The 20086-nt window shown below is 35.7% G+C and overlaps 1 protein-coding gene across 4 annotated transcripts in view; it reads right to left on the bottom strand.

Moving 5' to 3' along the window:
* LOC144972922 (cytochrome P450 1A1-like) overlaps positions 1–20086 on the bottom strand; it is a 32459-nt gene that overhangs the window by 6232 nt on the left and 6141 nt on the right. For 3 of the 4 annotated variants that reach the window (XM_078914731.1, XM_078914733.1, XM_078914732.1), the window contains 7 exons: positions 15627–15704; positions 14156–14254; positions 9619–9712; positions 7149–7304; positions 5868–6079; positions 3176–3301; positions 855–959 (listed from right to left, as the gene is read on the bottom strand). In XM_078914731.1, coding sequence (XP_078770857.1) covers positions 855–959; positions 3176–3301; positions 5868–6079; positions 7149–7304; positions 9619–9712; positions 14156–14254; positions 15627–15704 — 870 coding nt within the window. The remainder of the gene's footprint in view (positions 1–854; positions 960–3175; positions 3302–5867; positions 6080–7148; positions 7305–9618; positions 9713–14155; positions 14255–15626; positions 15705–20086) is intronic. The other variant, XM_078914735.1, reaches the window with a different exon arrangement.

Genomic DNA, 20086 nt, shown 5'->3' on the forward strand with positions numbered 1-20086 from the left:
CAGTGTGTGAGCAAAATAAAATGGTCTCTTTCAGAACAATGACAAAAAGCCACACGGAAGGAGCAATTTAATATAACAAATAGAGACAGCAAAGGTGGACTGATATAGAACAGCCATCTCCCTTGCCAAGGAGGCCAACGCTCCATTGTCTTATTTCCAACTGCTGCAAGCATAACTCTTCAAAGAGGTAATAGCACGTACGAAAGAATCAGTATGAGTGTAAAAAAAAAAAGAAATCAAAAGAAAGCAATTGAAAAAAAAAAAAACCCAACTAAGAGGAGACCATCTAATAATCCAATCTCATTTGTTTTTGTTTTTGTTTTTAGGGGTTTTACAGCGCTTGCAACACATTTAGGTTATATCAGCGCCAGTAAAAAGGAAGAAAATGGGATAGTAAAAAGTGCTGGAATTACAATTAAAGCACCCAAGAAAAAGTAAGACAAAAGGGGAACTAGGAACAAATAGAGATCAGATGTAGAATCCAAGAGCATACCACCAATGTACTTAGTTTGAGATCACCTATAAGTCTCATCCGGACACAAGCACAAAATCCAACAAAGAGGAATACACTCAAATGCTTACATTATACATTAAAAATAAATATAATAATACATAACAGAGAGATGATTTACAAGGAAAAAAAATATCATCTCCCAAAACAATAACCATGCATTTGACTGTTTCCCTCCCAGCCAGGACTCCGAACAGGGCCAAGTAATCTCATTCTAAGACAAAGACAGAAAGCATGTTGGAAAATAGATATCAGGGGATAGAAGACACAGTATGTACCCCAATTTCATTTAATTATCAAATTAAAACAAGGATGCAAATTAAAATAAAACAAACCCTCTTACCTACAGCTTCATCTATCTCCTTCTGCATACAAGCCTGTACATCGGGTTTGGTTACCAATACCAGAAATATCCAGTCAAGAGTTGAATGAGTTGTGTCCACAGCAGCTGCCGAGAATATTGCAAAGTATAATGATGTTTACAAGTTAATCATGATGCAAACAGCAAATCATAAGAGACCCAAAAGTGGTGTATAAAATGATAGTGGCCTATAGGTTTAGTAACCCATGCAATTGGTGACATTGAGTAAACATTTTTTAAAAATCTGACCTTGTTTTCTAGAGTACTCACAAAAAAATCCTACTTGACCCAGGTGTAATGTAGTTTTGGGAATAAATGCTAGCAGACATTGAAAGAGTGATTTAGAAAAAGAAAATGCTCAACGGATTATTATATGAAACGAAAATTTGGTCCCATTCAGAATTAAACATGGTGCAAGACATGAATGTCCATATGAAACATACAATTTTTTATGCAGATGTAAAATGTTGATTTTGCTTTTAATTTTTCAGAGTTTCACGGTAGCTGAAAAACGAGTTTAGCGTGGTTGTAAGTCTTCTAAGATAATCAGTACTTAAAATGATAATGATGGGATAGTATAAACTAGTTCTTGTCTTTGGCGTAGACGAGGCAATGTGTTGCCTGTTCACCATTAAATTTCCAAGAAACGTTGAATTAATACAAATACTGCAATTAGATTATAGGCACACAAACACCCCCCCCCCCCCCACACACACACTTATCAACTATGAATAGCTTACATTTCACCACTCTGGATGTCATGTGCTGCCCTTTTAGGATGCATCTGGATTGCCTTTTGAGGGAATTAACTGAAGGGGCCGTAATTGTGTCATCAACCTATGTCACATATTGATTGAGAAGTAATTGCGCCTAAATTAATATTAAAGATGTTTCAATTTTCGCAGTTTCAGAATGTGTCCTTTGGTATTTCTTTTGGTAGCCAAATGTAATGCAGGGTGCAGGCATTTGTGTAACATGAATGTACTTATATACATTGATCATGTCCTCTCTTTTTCATCAGTGTTCAAGATGGGGAAGTCGGTGAACAGCTAGTCTATGAGGATAATTTTTGTCTTTCGGTAATGAAATAAGTTTCATGGCTCTCATTTGGACATTCTCAATTTCTTAGGGGATGCCATACAGACAGTCATACTCTAGAATGGGTCTTGGGTCTAAATGGCCTTAGAAAGGTAACAAAAAATCTTTAGGAAGTCAAAAGTTCAGCTTATAATTCCAACAAGTCTGACTTAGACGGTTGATGGGATTTTAAGATTATAATGAGGTCATTTTGCGGCTGAGATGTGGTCAAGTGATACCCATGCTATGTTGGTTGTGTGTTGCTTGCAATTGTGTGACTGTATGAAAAATAAAGTGACCAGTCCACTATTTTGGACATAAACACCACATTGGTTTTTTGAAATGTTATTAAATATAATTGAATATTAGGGGTAAAATCTAAATGTCAAACTAGCTATCATCAATAATTAACAATGGAATGTTGCAATTTCTATGGTTTAAAATAATAAAGAAAAAAAATAACTTTCCTGTCAGTTTTCCGATACAATTAAAGCACCAAAGAAAAAGTAAGACAAAGGGGAACTGGTTCAAATAGGGAACAGATGTAGATTTCAAGAGCATACCATCAATGTAGGTATTTAGTTTGAGATCACCTAAATGTCTCATCCTGAGAAAAAGCACAGGTCTCCGCTAAGAGGAAAACAATGTTTACAAATCATATTCTATGTAAAACAACAGTAATACAGTTCATAACAGAGAGATGATTACAAGACAAAAAATATCATCTCCCAAAACTCTAACAATACGTTTGACTGCTTCCCTCCCAGTCAGGGTCTGGCCAGAGCCAGGACAAAACCAAGTAATCTCATTCCAAGACAAAGACAAAGAGCATTTTGGGAAACAGATATAAGAGGATAGAAGACAAACTATGGGAGTCTGTGATGACTGTGACGAAAGTTACACCCGATTGGTTGTTGTGATAAACACTAAAAAGAATACAGGCAAATTCTATTATTTACACCTCTGATAAACGATACGACAACACACATGGTTGACCATCCTGTTAGACTAATTTGCATTTAATGAACCATTGCTTTAAAGATTGAAGACAATGAAAAAGCTCTTGGGGATGGTCAATGTCAAATTTCGTCCCCATTAAGTGGCTGGGAATGGGAAAGAGTAGACATTTTTATATAGAAAACATTCCATTCCCTAGGAATTGTCCCAATAAAGCGACATCCCTAATACCAGGTTGGACTATTAAGTTTCTAAATTTGAAGTCATACCTCTAAACACATCAGAGACAGTTTGCCTGGCATGAACATCTGTCATATGCATTAATGAAGAGCTGTCAGTCATTATGAGTTCTTGTTGGGCAAGTATGATGGTGTCTGCAAGGCAATTAGGTGGATCTGAAAAGAAGTAATATATGTGTAATTGGAGGAAAGTGTTTTTTTAAAGACCAAAAATAAATTCTCTTGATGCCCCCCCCCCCCCCCTCCTACCAAAAAAAAAAAAGAGCTTGACTTATGTGAAAATGGACATTAGTAAATGAAATAAAATTGATAGTGCATAGTACAGTCAAATAGGGCAAAATTCAGAATTACGCAGCTATGTGGTCTTGTAATATGACACTCACTTTCAGACTGGAAGGTCCTGGGTTCAAGCCTCGCTCAGTGCATAGTTTAGTCCTTGGGAAAGGCTCTATAAACATTCTCTCACCATATTCAGGTGTAAAATGAGTAACTAGCTGTTAACAGCATTGTCTATGTTGGAAAAATTGTATTATCGCCTGACAGGCGTCATGTCATGTTCTACAGGTTACTTGTTGTTGTTTGTCTGGGATCCTTTGTAAAGCATTTTGAGCATGTTTAGTGGATATTGCGCTATATCCTTTATCCAGCCATAACAAAAAAAAACAGAATGTGTTTGGTCGTATCATAATAGAGCGGATTTCTTTCAGCCAACCTGTCTGGCCGTACTGTATTTTTATAAATGCACATATTGTTATGGTCTGGTCGCACTGCAGCATTGACTCCTTGCAATTTATTATGTTACGGCAGGATTATCGTACCGGGTGGTCAGCAAATTACGATTTATTGCGGTCTGGCCGATCTGAGTCTCGGTACTAAGTACACTGATAGTGTGTTCTTGGAATCTACATCTGTTCACTCTTTGAACCATTTCCCCTACGTCTTACTTTGTCATCAAGTCCTTTTAATTTTACATCTAGAATGTTTTTACTATCTAATTTTCTTATTTTTTTACTGGTGCTGAAATAACCTAAATGTGTTGCAAGTGCCATAATACTCTTACAAACCAAACCAAACCAACCAAAATATTGTCACCAGCGGTGTCCAGGTCAACGAACCTGAAATGATCCTGGCGATCAACAACTCCCAAGTTAAGACTGTATTCTACCATGATTTTGATGGTAGAGAGGTTGACAGTTTGCCTGTCTGCTGATAGTACTATAGACGAATCCTTCCAAATGCTTGCAATAAGCTTGCCGCCATGACTGTTTTGAAATGCAGTCACCACATCTGAGCCTCATCAAAAAACACTTCTCAACTGTTTTAAGATCAACTGGCAAAAACTTTCTGAAGATGTTGAAGGATCAGATGTTTATCCTCCATAACACCTCTATTTCCTGAATCTAAATGATCATCAATGTAAATGCTGGAGACACACTTTCTTAAACTTCATTATAACCATGTTTAGTAGTTGTAATGGAATATCATCATCTGTTTCCCAAGTTGAAACATGAGGTGGCGAATTCATGTTTTAATGAAAAATATTGCGATAAGCACTTTTCAACAAAATGTAAAATATTTGAAAAGAATTGTTTCCATAAGTGTTTCTGTATCGAAACTGTCTAAAGTGCTCTGAAGTTATAAATGGAATCAGTTTTTGATTTGAGTACCTCAATTTAAATTGAGCTTTTTTATATAGCACGATATCCACTAAACATGCTCAAAGCGCTTTACAAAGGGTCTCCGGCCAACAGCAACACTTTACATATAAGACAGGACATGACGCCTGTTAGGCGATATTACAATTTTTTTGGACAGAGACAATGCTGTTAACGGCCAGGTACTCATTTTATACCTGAGTATGGTGAGAGAACGTGAGTAAAGAGCCTTTTCCAAGGACTCAACTATGTGCTGAGCGAAGCTTGAACCCAGGACCATCCGATCTGAAAGTGAGTGTCATACCACTAGTCCACATAGCCGCAATTTAATGTAATTGCTCTCTAAAAATGGGTAAAATGAAAAATTAGCCTGCTGGACTGAGACCATTGCTACAGGTAATCACCGGCTTTAGGAGGGCATTAAGGCTTTTTTTAATGGTGTGGCCAAATCAAGTTGGAATTTTTCCAATACTTCGGCTGGACAAAGGATATAATAAAAAAAAGCTAAAATTTTTTTAAAATTTGGAATCATAGTTCCAAATCATAACATGTACAAGGACTGGTTCAATGAGTAAGGGTTATAGTTTTTTTTAAAGAATTTTCTGAGCGTTCTGTTATCCACATTTCAAGATTGAGGATTTTGGTGTTAGAAAGAAATTATTTCAAGGCCATATTTTTGTGCGGCTGGATAGTTCAGTGGCTAGTGCGACTGCTCACTTATCTCTCTCTCTCTCAGCCCGGTGGAGGGTGCCGTGCCATTTGAATCCCACGTTTGGCTCTGACACCACAATATTTTTATTCTGCTTTCACCTGGCACTTCTCCATATTCTATATTTAACACTCATCATTTAAGAAAGCGTAACACTGAAGTGTGACATACTCTTAAAAATGCTCTGTGTCTGTCACGTGTCAATATGTTTGATAATAATGAGCAATCCAATTTTTTTTTTTTTTACTTAGTTCTTGAAACAACCCTTTAATTCCCAAGAAGTGCACAGTCCAGTTCGGTTTTACCAAATCTACTGTGGACTTGATGGGATCTGTTGAACATGTCTGGTATAACTTACCACCTTTGTCAATCCTAAGTCTTCGCTCATCAATTCTATGTTGAATGAAATCTATAATCCAAAATAATCTGTTTAACAGGCATGTAAACTTCTTGGTGGGCCAATATCTTAGAAGAGGGAGTATATCCTCCAGAAAACCATTACCAATTTCTTTGTTAAAATCGTCAAAAACAGATACCATTTCTCTGAAGGTTGGGTCATCAAACTCTTTTCTAAAATAAAACATACAATGAAAAAAAACCCAACAACCAAAAATAACAACAACAAATCTCAAACAAAATAAAATCAAATAATCTTCACATTAATCAAAAGTCAATGTTGCAATTCAGGATAGTATTACATCATCCATTTGCTGATCGTCATTCACAATATGTTATTTTAACAAATCTTTAAATTGGTTACGCTTGGCAACAAGATTGATCCCATGTGCTGGATTTCCCCAATTATCTTGTTTCAGTTTTTAATGTTTTGACTTATTTGTGCTGCTCTTCATCTCTGAACATTTTAAAGATACAACCAGCATATTTGCAATGAAACTATTTTTAAAAATCAAAATAATTCAACGAAAGCAGGAACTGGTGTAATAATAAATAAAATATCAAGCTGTTGTTACGACACAGAACCAGACAAAGTTGAGATAAGAAAAGAGTCATCCCAAAAATCATTCTACTTAAAATGGGGATAAAACCTTAGATTACTGATTACTGGTCATGCATGCTACCATTACACCGCAGAGTCTACCCAATAATTAGGACGACCTAAAGGCTATAATTTTCATAAGGAACATGCAAGTTTTGTTGAGTGAATTCTATCATGCTCACTTATACAAACAAACATTAAAGATATAAAAGTGAAAGCAAATACATGTAAAAGTGAAAAATATGTGAGCAGGCACTGGTAATAGATAAAAATCTAAAATAAGAATGATTAAATTGGCTTCAAGGCATCCAACCTATAGGGCAACATCTTTTGTGCTATAGGAGCACATTCATTCTAATGGTAGTTATGGTTTATCCCCACTTTTTTTTTCTTGTACTTTTCTTCCTGCTTTGTCTGGAAATGTTTCATGTCTTTCAAATACGCTTTTGTAATGAAAATAACCAGATAGAATGCCAAATTCTTTAAAGACAGCGCCATCTGAAATAACTTTCTTAAAATATTCAGTGCAAATTATTACTTTGTTGTGTGTGTGGATTTAATGGGAGTGTAGAACAATCATAATTTGTCTATACTTAGTTCTACATCTCTAGAGAATGCGTAAATGGAAAGAAATTGACTAACATGCTTCCAAAACAAAGACCATGCATGATGTTGAAAATACAGAGGGAATGAATATCTTTCAACGAAAATGGACCCTTTTGTGACTTTATGACTTTTGCCGTGTACAGCATAACTTCATGGCTTATTACTTCCAACTGCTGTCCACTCAGACACTGTCTGAAAACGAAAAAAGGATAAATGAGTTTTGATCTTATATTCACTTGTAATCACATGGAAGATCATTGAATTAGTGTTGTCGATTATGCAATGAGAAGAAATCCTACATAACTTAAACTTAAACCAATGAACTCAAATCATTTCCCTTTTCTTTCTTCCAAGACTACAAAGCAGGACCCTCTCCATTTCTAGTCTTAAATACTTAAAAGTTATCACTGAAAATACAAAACTTCGGTTCACATTGTAGCAATATTCCAAGAGAAATACTATGATGTAAATTTACAATTCATTGCCTTCATAATGTTCTGGGTTGCTCTCTTGCTGCAAGGCAACTCCAAGCCTCTGGCAGGTTCATTCTGGGCGTGTGAAAAATGTAACACACTTCACGTTTTGCATGCATTATAAGGAAATGATGTCCAGGAGAAATTTGATCAATTCAATGTAACAGCGTAAAAATATTAATATTTGAGCATCTTTCCCCATCTTTCTCTTATATGTCCACTTTCTGAAATAGTTTCTAGAATTTTTGAATGGATATTCTGAATTTATGTAAAATACAGAAAAAGTTTATGAATATATAGATCTTGGACAGATAACTTAAATACATTAATTACATAAACACGGAATTATTCGTGTGTTTTGTCATGGTGCAGTAGACACACCAACATACAAACAATTCAAATAATTTATTTGCAGCTTTGTTTGCTGTATACTGATGAGAAAATTAGCCACATTACTCACTGTGATCAGCAGCAGATAGGGACATTTTTTTCGTTTATAATAGAGACATATAAATACCTTTTGAAATGATTTGAGGACACTTGTATCATTTAATCATATTCTATTTTCGAATAGCACACTATTTTTTTGTATCAAATGCCTTTATTTTGGTATAAATCCATTCCCATATACAGTGCAACCTCTGGATAACGACAACTCCTGGATAGTGACATTAACATCTAGTCTCGATTTTTTTGCTATATGTTATTAGTAATACAAATCTCCAAATAGCGACATACCTTTTAGTAAAACTCCTGTTTAGCGAATCATTATAGCAACAAATGGCAGTTGAAACCGATGCTTAATACCCAACCATCATCATATTGATGACTCTTATCCAATAAAAAACTCTTTTTTCGCTCCCAATGAGATTGCTTTGTTACCGACCAATCAGAACACATGTTTATTAACACTGTGTGGAATCAGCACCAGTTCATATGGAACCACAGCAAAAAAAAAAAAAGCTTATCAGTGGATGGAACTCTCAAGGGTCCATTAACCTTCCCTGTTAACTGCCTGTCTGAGGTCATTGAAGGTTAACTGACATCAGGCAATGCTGTGTCCAATTGGGGCATTTATGGTCTTATAATACATGATGGAATAGCCAAGAAAACAATAACAGCCTCTTTCACTTTATCATTTTCATTTTAAAAATCAATGGTTTTTCTGAACATCAGTCCAAATTTGATACTGTTGTGGTTAATAACTAGTTTGTTTGTTTGTTTTTTAGTCTTTTTTAAAAATATCGTAAGATGTAGATCTACTAATTTTAAGTGCTTGTAAAGTTTGGTGCACTTAAATAAAAATTCCGGTATTCAAAACTCATCATCAGCATCGCATGGATTTTAATAAATATGTACGTATTACAAGTAGATGTGAGCATCTGTGTTCTTGTGCGATATTATCATATTGGCACTAGTTTTGTTAAATAGCGTTCGAGCACTGTTTACAATCAAATCAATGACAATACACATTGGAGAGTGAAAGCGCAACTGGTATACCCTTTGTAAGCAGAAGAATTATACATTCTAGGACGTGTCTTCTCTCAGGCACTGGTCCACACATTGCACTATAGGTATTCATGGGTCTCACCACATCCCCTCTTTCTGCCATCTTGAAAACCCCGGAATAACGACATCCCTGGATAATGACATAATTTTCCGGTCCCGGGCAATGTCTTATCCGGGGGTTGCGCTGAACTCTGTATGTAAACCATGTCCAAATTTTCAGAAAGGGAATCAATGTCATAAAAGTAGTTGGAGGTGTTTTGTAATTGACACAGTGGGGCAGCGAGGCTCAACAGTACGGTCTCTGCTTAGTACCCGAAAGGTACTGAGTTTGAATACTCACTACGCTGAGTATTCTTGGGCAAGTCACCTTGCCCTAGCTCAATTTGTGGCGCTGCACTGCGGTTGACGCCTGAGCTATTCCAGTCTTCCCTTAGAGTAGACCCTAGAGACAAATTTCCCTTATGGGATAAATAAAGGGAATTTTATTATTTATTTATTATATATTTAAAATTATGTCAACTAACCTTATCGCATGTGATGCAACCTTTCTCTGATACTTAAAAGTATCTCCGAGAGATGACGTAAGAATACTTTTGGAACCTTCTGCAAACATGTGCACTGGAATACCAAAAAATAAAAAAAAGATTAAAAAAAGAACCGAGCAAAAAAGTCTTGAATAAAAGTTAACAATTATATTCAATGAATTGAGAGCTGCCATATTTTCTTATCATTTGCTTTTGATGTCTAGGCCATATCATAACATATATAATGTGTAAGTAAGTGTCCCATTTCCTAGCCAGTACTTGCCTTATTCAGGCTGACACATACAGGCTTTGACAAGAAAGCATTCAAATTCAATTCATTCAGGCAAAGGAGTGTGTAGTGGTGGGACAGAGAGGAGGTGTTTTGGTCGCTTTGCCTATTTCTATTTTTGTGATATTTCCCAAGGATGTGATTCTATATAATTTACATAGTTTTATTCATCTTGCCAACGTTTTTGCTGAGAAATATTTTAAATTTGGATTCAATGGATTTTTAAATCTTAAATTGATATCTATAAATTATTTTACAATAATTTTTGAAAGAATTATAATGGTCATTTTTACACACTGCGCTGTTTCACGAACTGATTTCAATATACAAGGTAGGGGCTCCATCTTTTTTTATCATTTAAATCGAATCATTGTGAACACGAAATCAGACAAAGGTGACATCCCCAAAAATAGATGACAATGAAGTACTCATGCTTTTACCCGCACCTTCTCAGACAGGGTGACAACAACTCATTGTCAAGAGATATTGTGCAATAACTAGAAAGTTTTGGACTGGACACCACCACCAAAAAAAAATAATTAATTACCAATGAACATGATTCAAGAAAGCAGCAAGACCAGCAACAATAACATGACAGATGCTCACAAATGTGGAGGGTCTAAATTAATACCTAAACTTAAACTTCTAATAATTAATTTTCGACGTGTAAAATTATCATTGGAACAGAGACATGGCTTAAACCAGACATGAGCAACTCGGAAATTTTCCCTCCAGGATTTGACATAGACAGAAATGATAGATGTAACAATAATGGAGGAGGTGAAGTGACAGCAACTAAAAACATCACAAGTGAGCTTCTACTATCAGATCCAGACACAGAATCAATATTCTGCAAAATAAATAGAGAAAACGAAAATAAACAATCATAAGTAATAGGGGCTAATTACAGACCACCCTCAAGCACCATGGACTATAATACCAGTGTCTGTGAAACACTCCACAAACTTATCATGAAGAACTTAAACTCAAACTTTCTCATCGGTGGCAACTTTAATCTTCCTGATATTTACTGGGGGAACGGAACATCAACAAACCAACACTATAATAAAGAAACTAATGAACTTTTCCTGGAGACAAGTATGGACCTTAATCTACAGCAAATGATTAGACATAAGACCCGAAAAAATGCTGCATTAGACGTTCTTTTCACAAACTGCCGTAACCTAGTAGACAACCTGAAATTGATACCAGGGTTGAGTGACCATGACATCCCTCAAGTAGAATACCTGCGTAACCCTCCTAGAAGAAAGCCAACAAACCGTAAAATATATTTGTGGAAAAAGGCTGACATTGTGTCAATGAAAAATGAAATAAGAAATTTTGGTGGCTTTTTTCTTCAAAAACATTACAAAATATGCCCATTAACTCCCTTTGGAATTGTCTAAAGAACAACCTCCTTTTAATGCAAGAAGAAAATGTACCAACAAAACTAACACCTACCTGAAATAACAAACCTAGGATAAATACTAAACACAGGAAGAAGAAAAAATGGTTCAAAAGAGCAAAACTGTCTCCATCTGAGCCTGTCCTTAAGAAATATTGAGATATAAAACTATCTGTGAAAAACCAGTGTCGAACAGCTTATACAGAGTACATCAAAAAAAATATTTACGAAGACTTGGAAAGCAGTAAACAACTCTGGTCGTACATTAAAAGTAAAAACAAAGAAACCATGAGAATAGATCCACTGAAAGAAAAAAATTAAAAGCTGACACAAGAGTCGGTAAGAAAGGCAAATACCTTGAATGAACAATTTTCAATGGTATTCTTCGAACCATCTAGCAAAATTGAGGCGGAACTCATTGGAAACAAAGTTGACCAAATGGAGCAAATCACTGTTTCTAAGACAGATGTTCTCATGCTTATGAGAGACCTCAATAAAAATAAAGCCTCAGGATCAGATGGCATATCAGCTAAATTCTTTAAAAAACATTCTGTAACGAACTGGCACCCATTGATAAATTCCTCTACCAAGTCTCCTTGGATCAAGGTCAAGTTCCTGAAGACCGGAAAGATTCCTACATTACACTGATATTCAGAAAGGGCGGCAAACACACTGCTGAAAACTATAGGCCAGTATCTCTCACATCAATATCATGCAAACTGTTGGAACACGTAATATGTAGCAATATCATGAAACACCTTTATAACAACAACCTGCTGACTGATGTCCAGCTTGGCATTCGCAAACATTGTTCATGCCAGTCACAACAGATCACGACTTGTGATGATTTTGCTAATACAATTAATAAAGGGGGCCAGACAGATGCCATTCTACAGGATTTCAGCAAAGCATTTGCTAAAGCACACCACCAAAGCCTCTTGAATAAGCTTGATCATTACAGGATCTCAAAAACCACCCATGCAAGGATTAATTCATTTATTTTGGTACGACCCCAAAGAGTTATGGTTGAGAACAAAATGCCATCATCACTTCCAGTCCTGTCAGGTGTACCTCAGGAGCAGTTTTAGGCCCACTTCTTTTTTTCATTTACATCAATGATATTCTGAGTAAAGTTTCAAAAGGATTAAAAATTCGACTTTTTTTCAGACGATAGCCTTCTTTATAGGGAAATCCAAACATCAAAAGATTGCAATATGCTTCAAGAAGATCAGGATAATCATGGGAGAAAGAATGGAAAATGGAATTCCACCTGAAGAAATGCCAGCTTATTTGTATCACGAACAAAAAGAAAACAATAAGTTCATATTATTATATTTTAAAAAAATATTATGCCCTTCCGCCACGACATCATAAAATATTGTTGCCTAGGCATTCCACGAAGGAACATAAATAATTCATCAAACAAGATGTCTGATGTCAACAGGAATCACCCATGTTGTTTAAGTGAACAAATTGGGGGTTAATAATCTTGCACAAGGAAAAAAACGAAAGTGCCTGAAGTGGGGCTCAAACCAGGTACCTTCCGGGTTACAGTGCAATGCCTTAACCACTCGGCCACTTCATCCCCCCCCCTCCCCATATTATTATAAACATTAAGAAAAATTGGAGACAATGCAAAAGGCTGAATATCTTGGATTAACTCTTGACAGCAAAATGTCTTGGCAGCACCACATCTGTAAACTTTGTTAAAAGGCCATTACAAAACTTGGATTCTTAAGAAGAAATATACAAAGTAGTCCAAGGAACATCAGAGAGACATGCTATAAAGTCATTGTACAGCCAATTTTTGATTATCATGCATGTGTTTGGGACCCCAAGAGTAAAAAGCAGATGGAACAGCTCGAGAAAATTCAAAACAGAGCATGTAGGTTTGTTGTAACAACTACAGGACTGACAGCATTAGTGAGATGTGCAAGAGCCTAAACTGGTCGCCATTAAGTGAAAGACGCACTACTTAATGACCAAATTGAATGTGACAGAGAAATCGATAAAATCAAAAAAAAACCAAAAAGCCTTGGCACGTCCATTTTTTCTCACCATACTCATTGATGTGATTATCTCTGATGCGCAGAGTTGCAACTTAATGGCAAGACATAACAAGACATTGCTGCTCCCAACTGTACCCAATGGGGGTGATTGACTCAGTTGATGAGTTTTATGACCTTTAGTGGAAATTTAATAATAATAATAATAATAATAATAATAATAATAATAATAATAATAATAATAATAATAATATAATAACAATAATAATAATAGTAATAATAATAATAATAATAATAATAATTATAATAACAATAACAATAATAATAATAATAATAATAATAATAATAATAATAATAATAATAATAATAATGATAATAATAATAATAATAATAATAATAATAATAATAATAATAATAATAATAATAATAATAATAATGGCAAGCCTTTTGATTATAAGAAATGCTCCTTGTCTACATTGTAGGGTCAAATGAAAGAAATGCACTTTGCTGAATTTTTTTCAGTTCTTCTTCAAAAGTTGTAATGTTAAGCAATACACATAAAATATTTGATTTTTGAAGAAATCAAAATTTACAAAAAGATAACAAAAATAAACAACCCCCCCCCCCAAAAAAAAAAACAAAAAACAAAACAAACCCAAACCTCCCCCCTCCCCCCCCCCCCACCCCAAAAAAGGGAGGCGTTGAGAAAAAAACACCTCGAAAAACATGGCTAGAATAAAAATGTGAAAAAGGAGAAAAGTTTGAAAAAATTTAACACAGCTCATAATGGCAAGTTAACTAAGTACTAGCAATTCCTGATTTATAATCAAACCTTACAAGAGTAGAAAAATGGGCGATCTGAAAAATCAAGGCCATTTTTAACAAAAGCTTCCAGTGTAAAGTCAATATCACTTATCACAATAGTCCGCATTGGTCCTGAAAAGAGAGCAAAAATGAAAAAGTGAAAATATTTTATATGGAAAAGAGAGTGGTCCTCATAAGCTATATGGAGTAGGAATTTTCCCCTCTTATTATTGCATAAAATACTTTCCTCCAGAGCTAACAGATCCTGCTACCAAAAAAAAAAATATTTTGATTGTAAGTTTAGTACTCTTCTAATTGAGCGATCTGAACCTCCTTGATCATTAGCATGATTCACAAAAAAACAAACAACAAAAACAAACAAAAGAAACAAAACAAAAACAAAAAACAAAAAAAACCCCAAAAAACAAAAAAACAAACAAAACAACAACAAAAAAAAAAAAAAAAAAAGAAAAAGAAAAACAAATAACATTTTTAGCCCCTTATTCTCCCTCCCTACAAAATACCAATCACTTTTCATGTATTCATGAGAGAAGGGTGATCCCTTATTCCATCAGTACATGTATACGTATATGTCTATGAACGTGTATCATTAATGTACGTGTGTGTGTGTGTGTGTTTGTGTGTGTGATTATGGCTCAACGGTATGATATCTTGTCCTGTTAAAAAAAGTCAAGCAATAAAAAGCGTGGTTGGTGGCCTGGTGGGTACAAGGATCGTCAAAGAGTCTTATCCTGACGTTGTGTCCTTGGGTAAGAATTTTACACACATTCAAAAAGTTAACACCAGGTTCAGCAAGATCTCTTCTATATTATCCCATATTTCCAGCCATTTTCTGTTTATCTGATTATACATATATCCATCATCCAAGGGTTAGTGAAATTTCAAATAAGATCAAAGCCTAACATCAACCACCTGCATGTGTTCACGTTTTGTTTGTTTTGTTTTTAAGGGTTTTAGGGCACTTGCAACATATTTAGGCCATTAAAAAGACAGAAAATGGAATTTATTAAAAGTACACAAGCGTGAGTAAGACGAAGGGAAATGGTTCAAATTGGGAACAGAAGTAGATTCCAAGAGCACACTATCAGTGTACTCAGTTTGAGATCACCTAAAAGTCTCATCCAGACACAAGCACCGGACACTACCAAGAGGAATACAATCAAATGCTTACAAAACATGATTCAAAACAAAAAAAATTGTACATAACAGGATTTATAAGGGAAAAAAATCTAAAACTAATGCCACACATTTGACTGCTTCTCTCAGCCAGGGCCATATCAAGACAACGATAGAAAGCAACTCAGAAAACAGATATAGAGGGATAGAAGACAGCAAGTCAAGTAGCCTCCTTTACAACCATGGGAGGTCAAAATACTCCACACAGGATCCTGATACATGATAACCTGAGTCATTTATAGCCGACTTATTAATGTAAGTCATGGTACAACAATAGGCTAAAACTAAACTTCTATTTCATACACACCTAAATAAACTGTGATGATGTTTCCATATTTCTTTTGCCACTGATTAACCTTTTCAAACATTGATTCATTTCGAATTGCTGAAATACACAAATAATATATACAAAGAGGTAAATAATTTCAACAATTATACTGAGAGACAATATCTTACAATACATACTGCCTCATATCGGCATGAAGTGATATCCAGATGCAATTATGAGCCCGATTTAACATTGTTGTGTTGGGCACTATTTTGCATTGGTATTTCCATTACAACAATGGGACCATAACAATTTGGGTCATCATACCTGCAAATAATTACGCAGAGCCTCATACTATACAATCAACATATTATTTGAACTTTGAATACTTCTAAAACAATTCTAAATCTTGTCAAATAATACAATCTGCTGTCAATTATCTGACAATGCATACATAAAAAGAAGTGTCGGATATCTTAATTGTAGGATAAGTGAATTAAAAAAATTTAAGTGAATTTAAAAGTTAATAAACAATATAAATAATAACACAAGACAGATAAAAAGAAAAAAACCCCAACAAAACAGAAAAAAACAACCACCCCTCCCCAAAAAAAAACAAAAACAAAACAAAACAAACAAACAAAAAAAAAACACAGCAGCAGAAGTCTCAGATTGATGATTTGTGAGAATGTAAGTATAATGTTGAAATTTAATGCACTGTGATGGACTATCAACTATGAATCTGAATTTCCTTTTAATGTCCACCTTCCCTCATGAGGATTTTGACATATAAAAATAACATTGTTGAAAATTCAACAGTAATCAAAAGCTCTGTAAATAAATCTAAAGTGGGTGCAGAAGTAACTCCCTACATTTTCTGAGGATTTTGGTGGATGTCAAGGGAATGAAACTGACCATGTGGGAAGTCTTAGATGTTTGGGTCTGTGTTTGTAGGTCAGGATTTGAAATAACCACCAGGTTGTTCTTTACTTTGTTCAGCATGGTCAGACGTGCTGCTTTCCTCCTAATTTGGAGCGAATTCCATTCTAGTTGATCAATCATGTTGCTCACTCTTGATGTTTTCTCATAATTTCTGGTTAAAAAATGAGCGGCTCATCTCTGTATTGCATTCAGTTTATCAACAAAGGTTCGTGGATAGCTCATAGTGTAGAGTCACGCTCTCACCGGCCAGGCGGAGTTGTCGTACCAATAAGGTCGCAAGTTCAAATCCCATCACCGCCGCGAAAATTTGTTATCCTCTATTGTCTTCTGGCACTTTTCTACTCACTTCATCTCTTGTTGTTACCAACATAAGTGCCTGCTCCACTCATTTTTCTGAATTAAATTATCAACAAAGGGTTTGTGTGTGGATCCCAAACAGTGCATGCTTATTCAATTTGCAATCGAACTAATGAAACCCAGGGTCCTATTTGCTTTTGTTGTGAGATTGATGATGTGCTCGTCCCATTTAAAGTCTGATTTTAAAGTTATTCCTAAATATTTGGGTGTGGTTGTGTAGCTTGTAATCGCATGTAATTGAAGATTTCTTTCTTGTGTTCTGTTCCCAAGCAGCCAGTTTCTCAAGGTCATGTTCCATCATCTTGTGATTTTATTATCAAAAATGCTATTGCAGCATCTGCAAAAAGGCGGATTTTCTATTCAAGAGTATATGCCAGGTCATTAAATATAAAAAAGAAAGAGAATGGGACCAAGGTATAAGCCTTGAAGAACACCAGATTCAATTGGGACAGACTTGGATGATTCACTATTGATGATCACTGATTGGGTACGGCCTTTCAGGAAGTTGTCAATCCATGTGTTGATTTTTCAATTTATCCCATATTGCCGAAGCTTATGCATTGACTATAAAACTGCTCTCAAGACAAGGTCGAAATTTGTTTCACATGTGTTTGTCAAAAGCTTTTGAGTAACCAATCATTCAAAAAGATTGAAAATTTTTAATTTGTTCTCAATGATTAAAGTGGCTGAGCCAGAAATGTGGATATTTGAGAATAGGAAATAGGCATAATATTATTAATTTTGTTCCCAAGTTAAAGTGTCTGATATTCCAGAGTGTGAGACACTGAAAGTAGACTAATAATAATAATAATAATAATAATATTAATAATAATAATAATAATAATAATAATAATAATAATAATAATAATAATAATGATAATAATAATAATAATAATAATAATAATAATAATAATAATAATAATAATAATAATACTCATAATACCTAGTAATAATACGAATAATAACAATAATGATAACAAGCATAATAATAATCATAACGATGATAATAATAATGATAACAACAATAATAATAATTCTAATAACAATAATAATAATAATAATAATAATAATGATCATAATAATAATAATAATAATAATAATAATAATAATAATTAAAGTGAGTGTAGAAGAGTCTGTCTTTAGTTTAAACCTAAGTCTAGGCTTTATTCAACATTCAAAAGAGGTACGAAGAGAAGCATGATGATCTGCAACACAAGCAGAAAAGCAAACAGTTACGAAAACAGATAAAGCAGACATAGCATAACAAAGCGTTGAAAATAATAACAAAGCGAAGCGCACAAACAAAGCTACATCACAACATTCTTCCCCCCTCAATCTAATTGGAAACATTACAAATCAAACAATGATTGCAAAATCCCAAAGTCTATAATCAAATAAGAATGGGGGACGTAATGCTATGAACCAAAACACAACAAGTATAGTCTTGGTCTTAGAGATTGTCAGAAAAGTTCAGGCTTCTCTATTCCGCAGATTGTAAGCTCGGGTCCGAATGAAAGGAATTGGTTTGGGACGATGAGTGTTCTCATGAGGTGTTTCAGGGTCAGAGGGGTTTGGCCTGTTTTCTTCACAGAATGAGGTTTGAGGTTCAGGATCAGAGTGTCTTCCGATTCCGCTTGTTTCGAAACTTGATTTGGGGCATCCGCCTGAATAAGAACGGGTACTGGAACGTCCAGTGCCAGGTTTGTTGGATCATTAATAGAGGGGTGCGTGAGCGGAAGAAAAGTGTCCTTTACGAAAAAGTCAGGCATAGGCAGGCCACCAGATGGTGCTAGGTTACGCAAAGCTACTGTTGTCTCCCTCCCGTCCTGTAGTTTGACGTGGGCATAGAGTGGATTGCAATCCAACAGTTCGACTTCATCTACCAAAGGTTCATACTTTGAAGATCTCACTTCCTTCTCATGAGCACCATTCCAGGGGTAGTGAGCCAAGTCGGAAGAGTTGTACCGGTTGTGGATTTCCTGTTGTAGCGAAATATTCTCTCATGAGGAGTTTCATTAGTGGAAGTGCACAAAAGAGACCTTAGGGAATGAAGGGAATCAGGAAGAACGAGTTACCACTAGTGAATCTCCAGACCACGAGACTTCAATGCGAGCGTTATTGTCTTCCAGAGGGTTCCGTTCAGTCGCTCCACTTGTCCATTACCTCTCGGGTTATATGGGGTAGTCCGGCTAGTAGCTACACCCTTCCTATGTAAAAAGTCATCGAGTTCGGCGGACATGAAGTTGGCCCCTCTATCAGAGTGCACATAAGACGGCATTCCAAACAGAGAGAAAAGCTGGCAGAAGCATTTGATAATTGTTGCAGCACTCATATCGACACACAGAAAAGCAAATGGAAAGCGAGAGTATTCGTCAATCATTGTTAAAAGGTATTTATTTCTTGAAGAAGAGGGCAGAGGACCCTTGAAGTCCACACTCAGGCGCTCAAAGGGCTGAGTAGCTTTGATCAGATTGGGATTTAACTGTCTGTAGAAGGAAGGCTTCCGTTCACAGCAGATTTTACAGTTTGCACAAACCTTCACTTCATCAAGCGAGTAAGGCAGGGTCTTGGATTTGACGAAATGCATCATCCTTGTAACCCCAGGATGGGATAGTGAGTCATGGAGATTTTGAAGTGCCTCAGGATCAGAATGAGTTGTAGAACAATAGCCTCTGGAAAGAGCATCTGCTGCATGATTGTCTTTGCCTGGTCTGTAGACAACATCGTAGATGTAGCACGACAGTTCGATTCTCGATCTTTGGATTTTGTCATTCTTCACCTTTCCTTTCTGAGAGTTATTGTACATGAAGGCAACGCTATTCTGGTCAGTTACAAGTTTGAAATGCTTCCCTAGTAAGTAGTTTCCATTTACGGAGAGCCTCCACAATGGCATATGCCTCTTTCTCTACAGTGGAATGCCTCCTTTCACTTTGATTCAGAGTTCTGGAAAAGAAAGCAACTGGTCTCCCATTCTGATTTAGCGTAGCTGTTATTGCGATGTCCGAAGCATCTGTTTCGACCACTAGGGGAACATCTTGGTCAACGGTAGTGACAGCTGCATTCTCTATCTCCTTCTTCAGCAGTTCAAAGGCTTCCTTCACTTCCGCTGGAATCGGAAATACACTATTGCTGACAAGGAGGTGTATTTTATCAGAGAAATGTGGGATCCCAGATGAGTAATAGGCAAACATGCCTACTAT

This window comes from Berghia stephanieae, chromosome 5 (genome assembly GCF_034508935.2).
Source record: "Berghia stephanieae isolate SIO BIC M18660-M18661 chromosome 5, UCSD_Bste_1.3, whole genome shotgun sequence".
In the NCBI taxonomy this organism is placed as follows: Eukaryota; Metazoa; Mollusca; class Gastropoda; order Nudibranchia; family Aeolidiidae; genus Berghia; species Berghia stephanieae.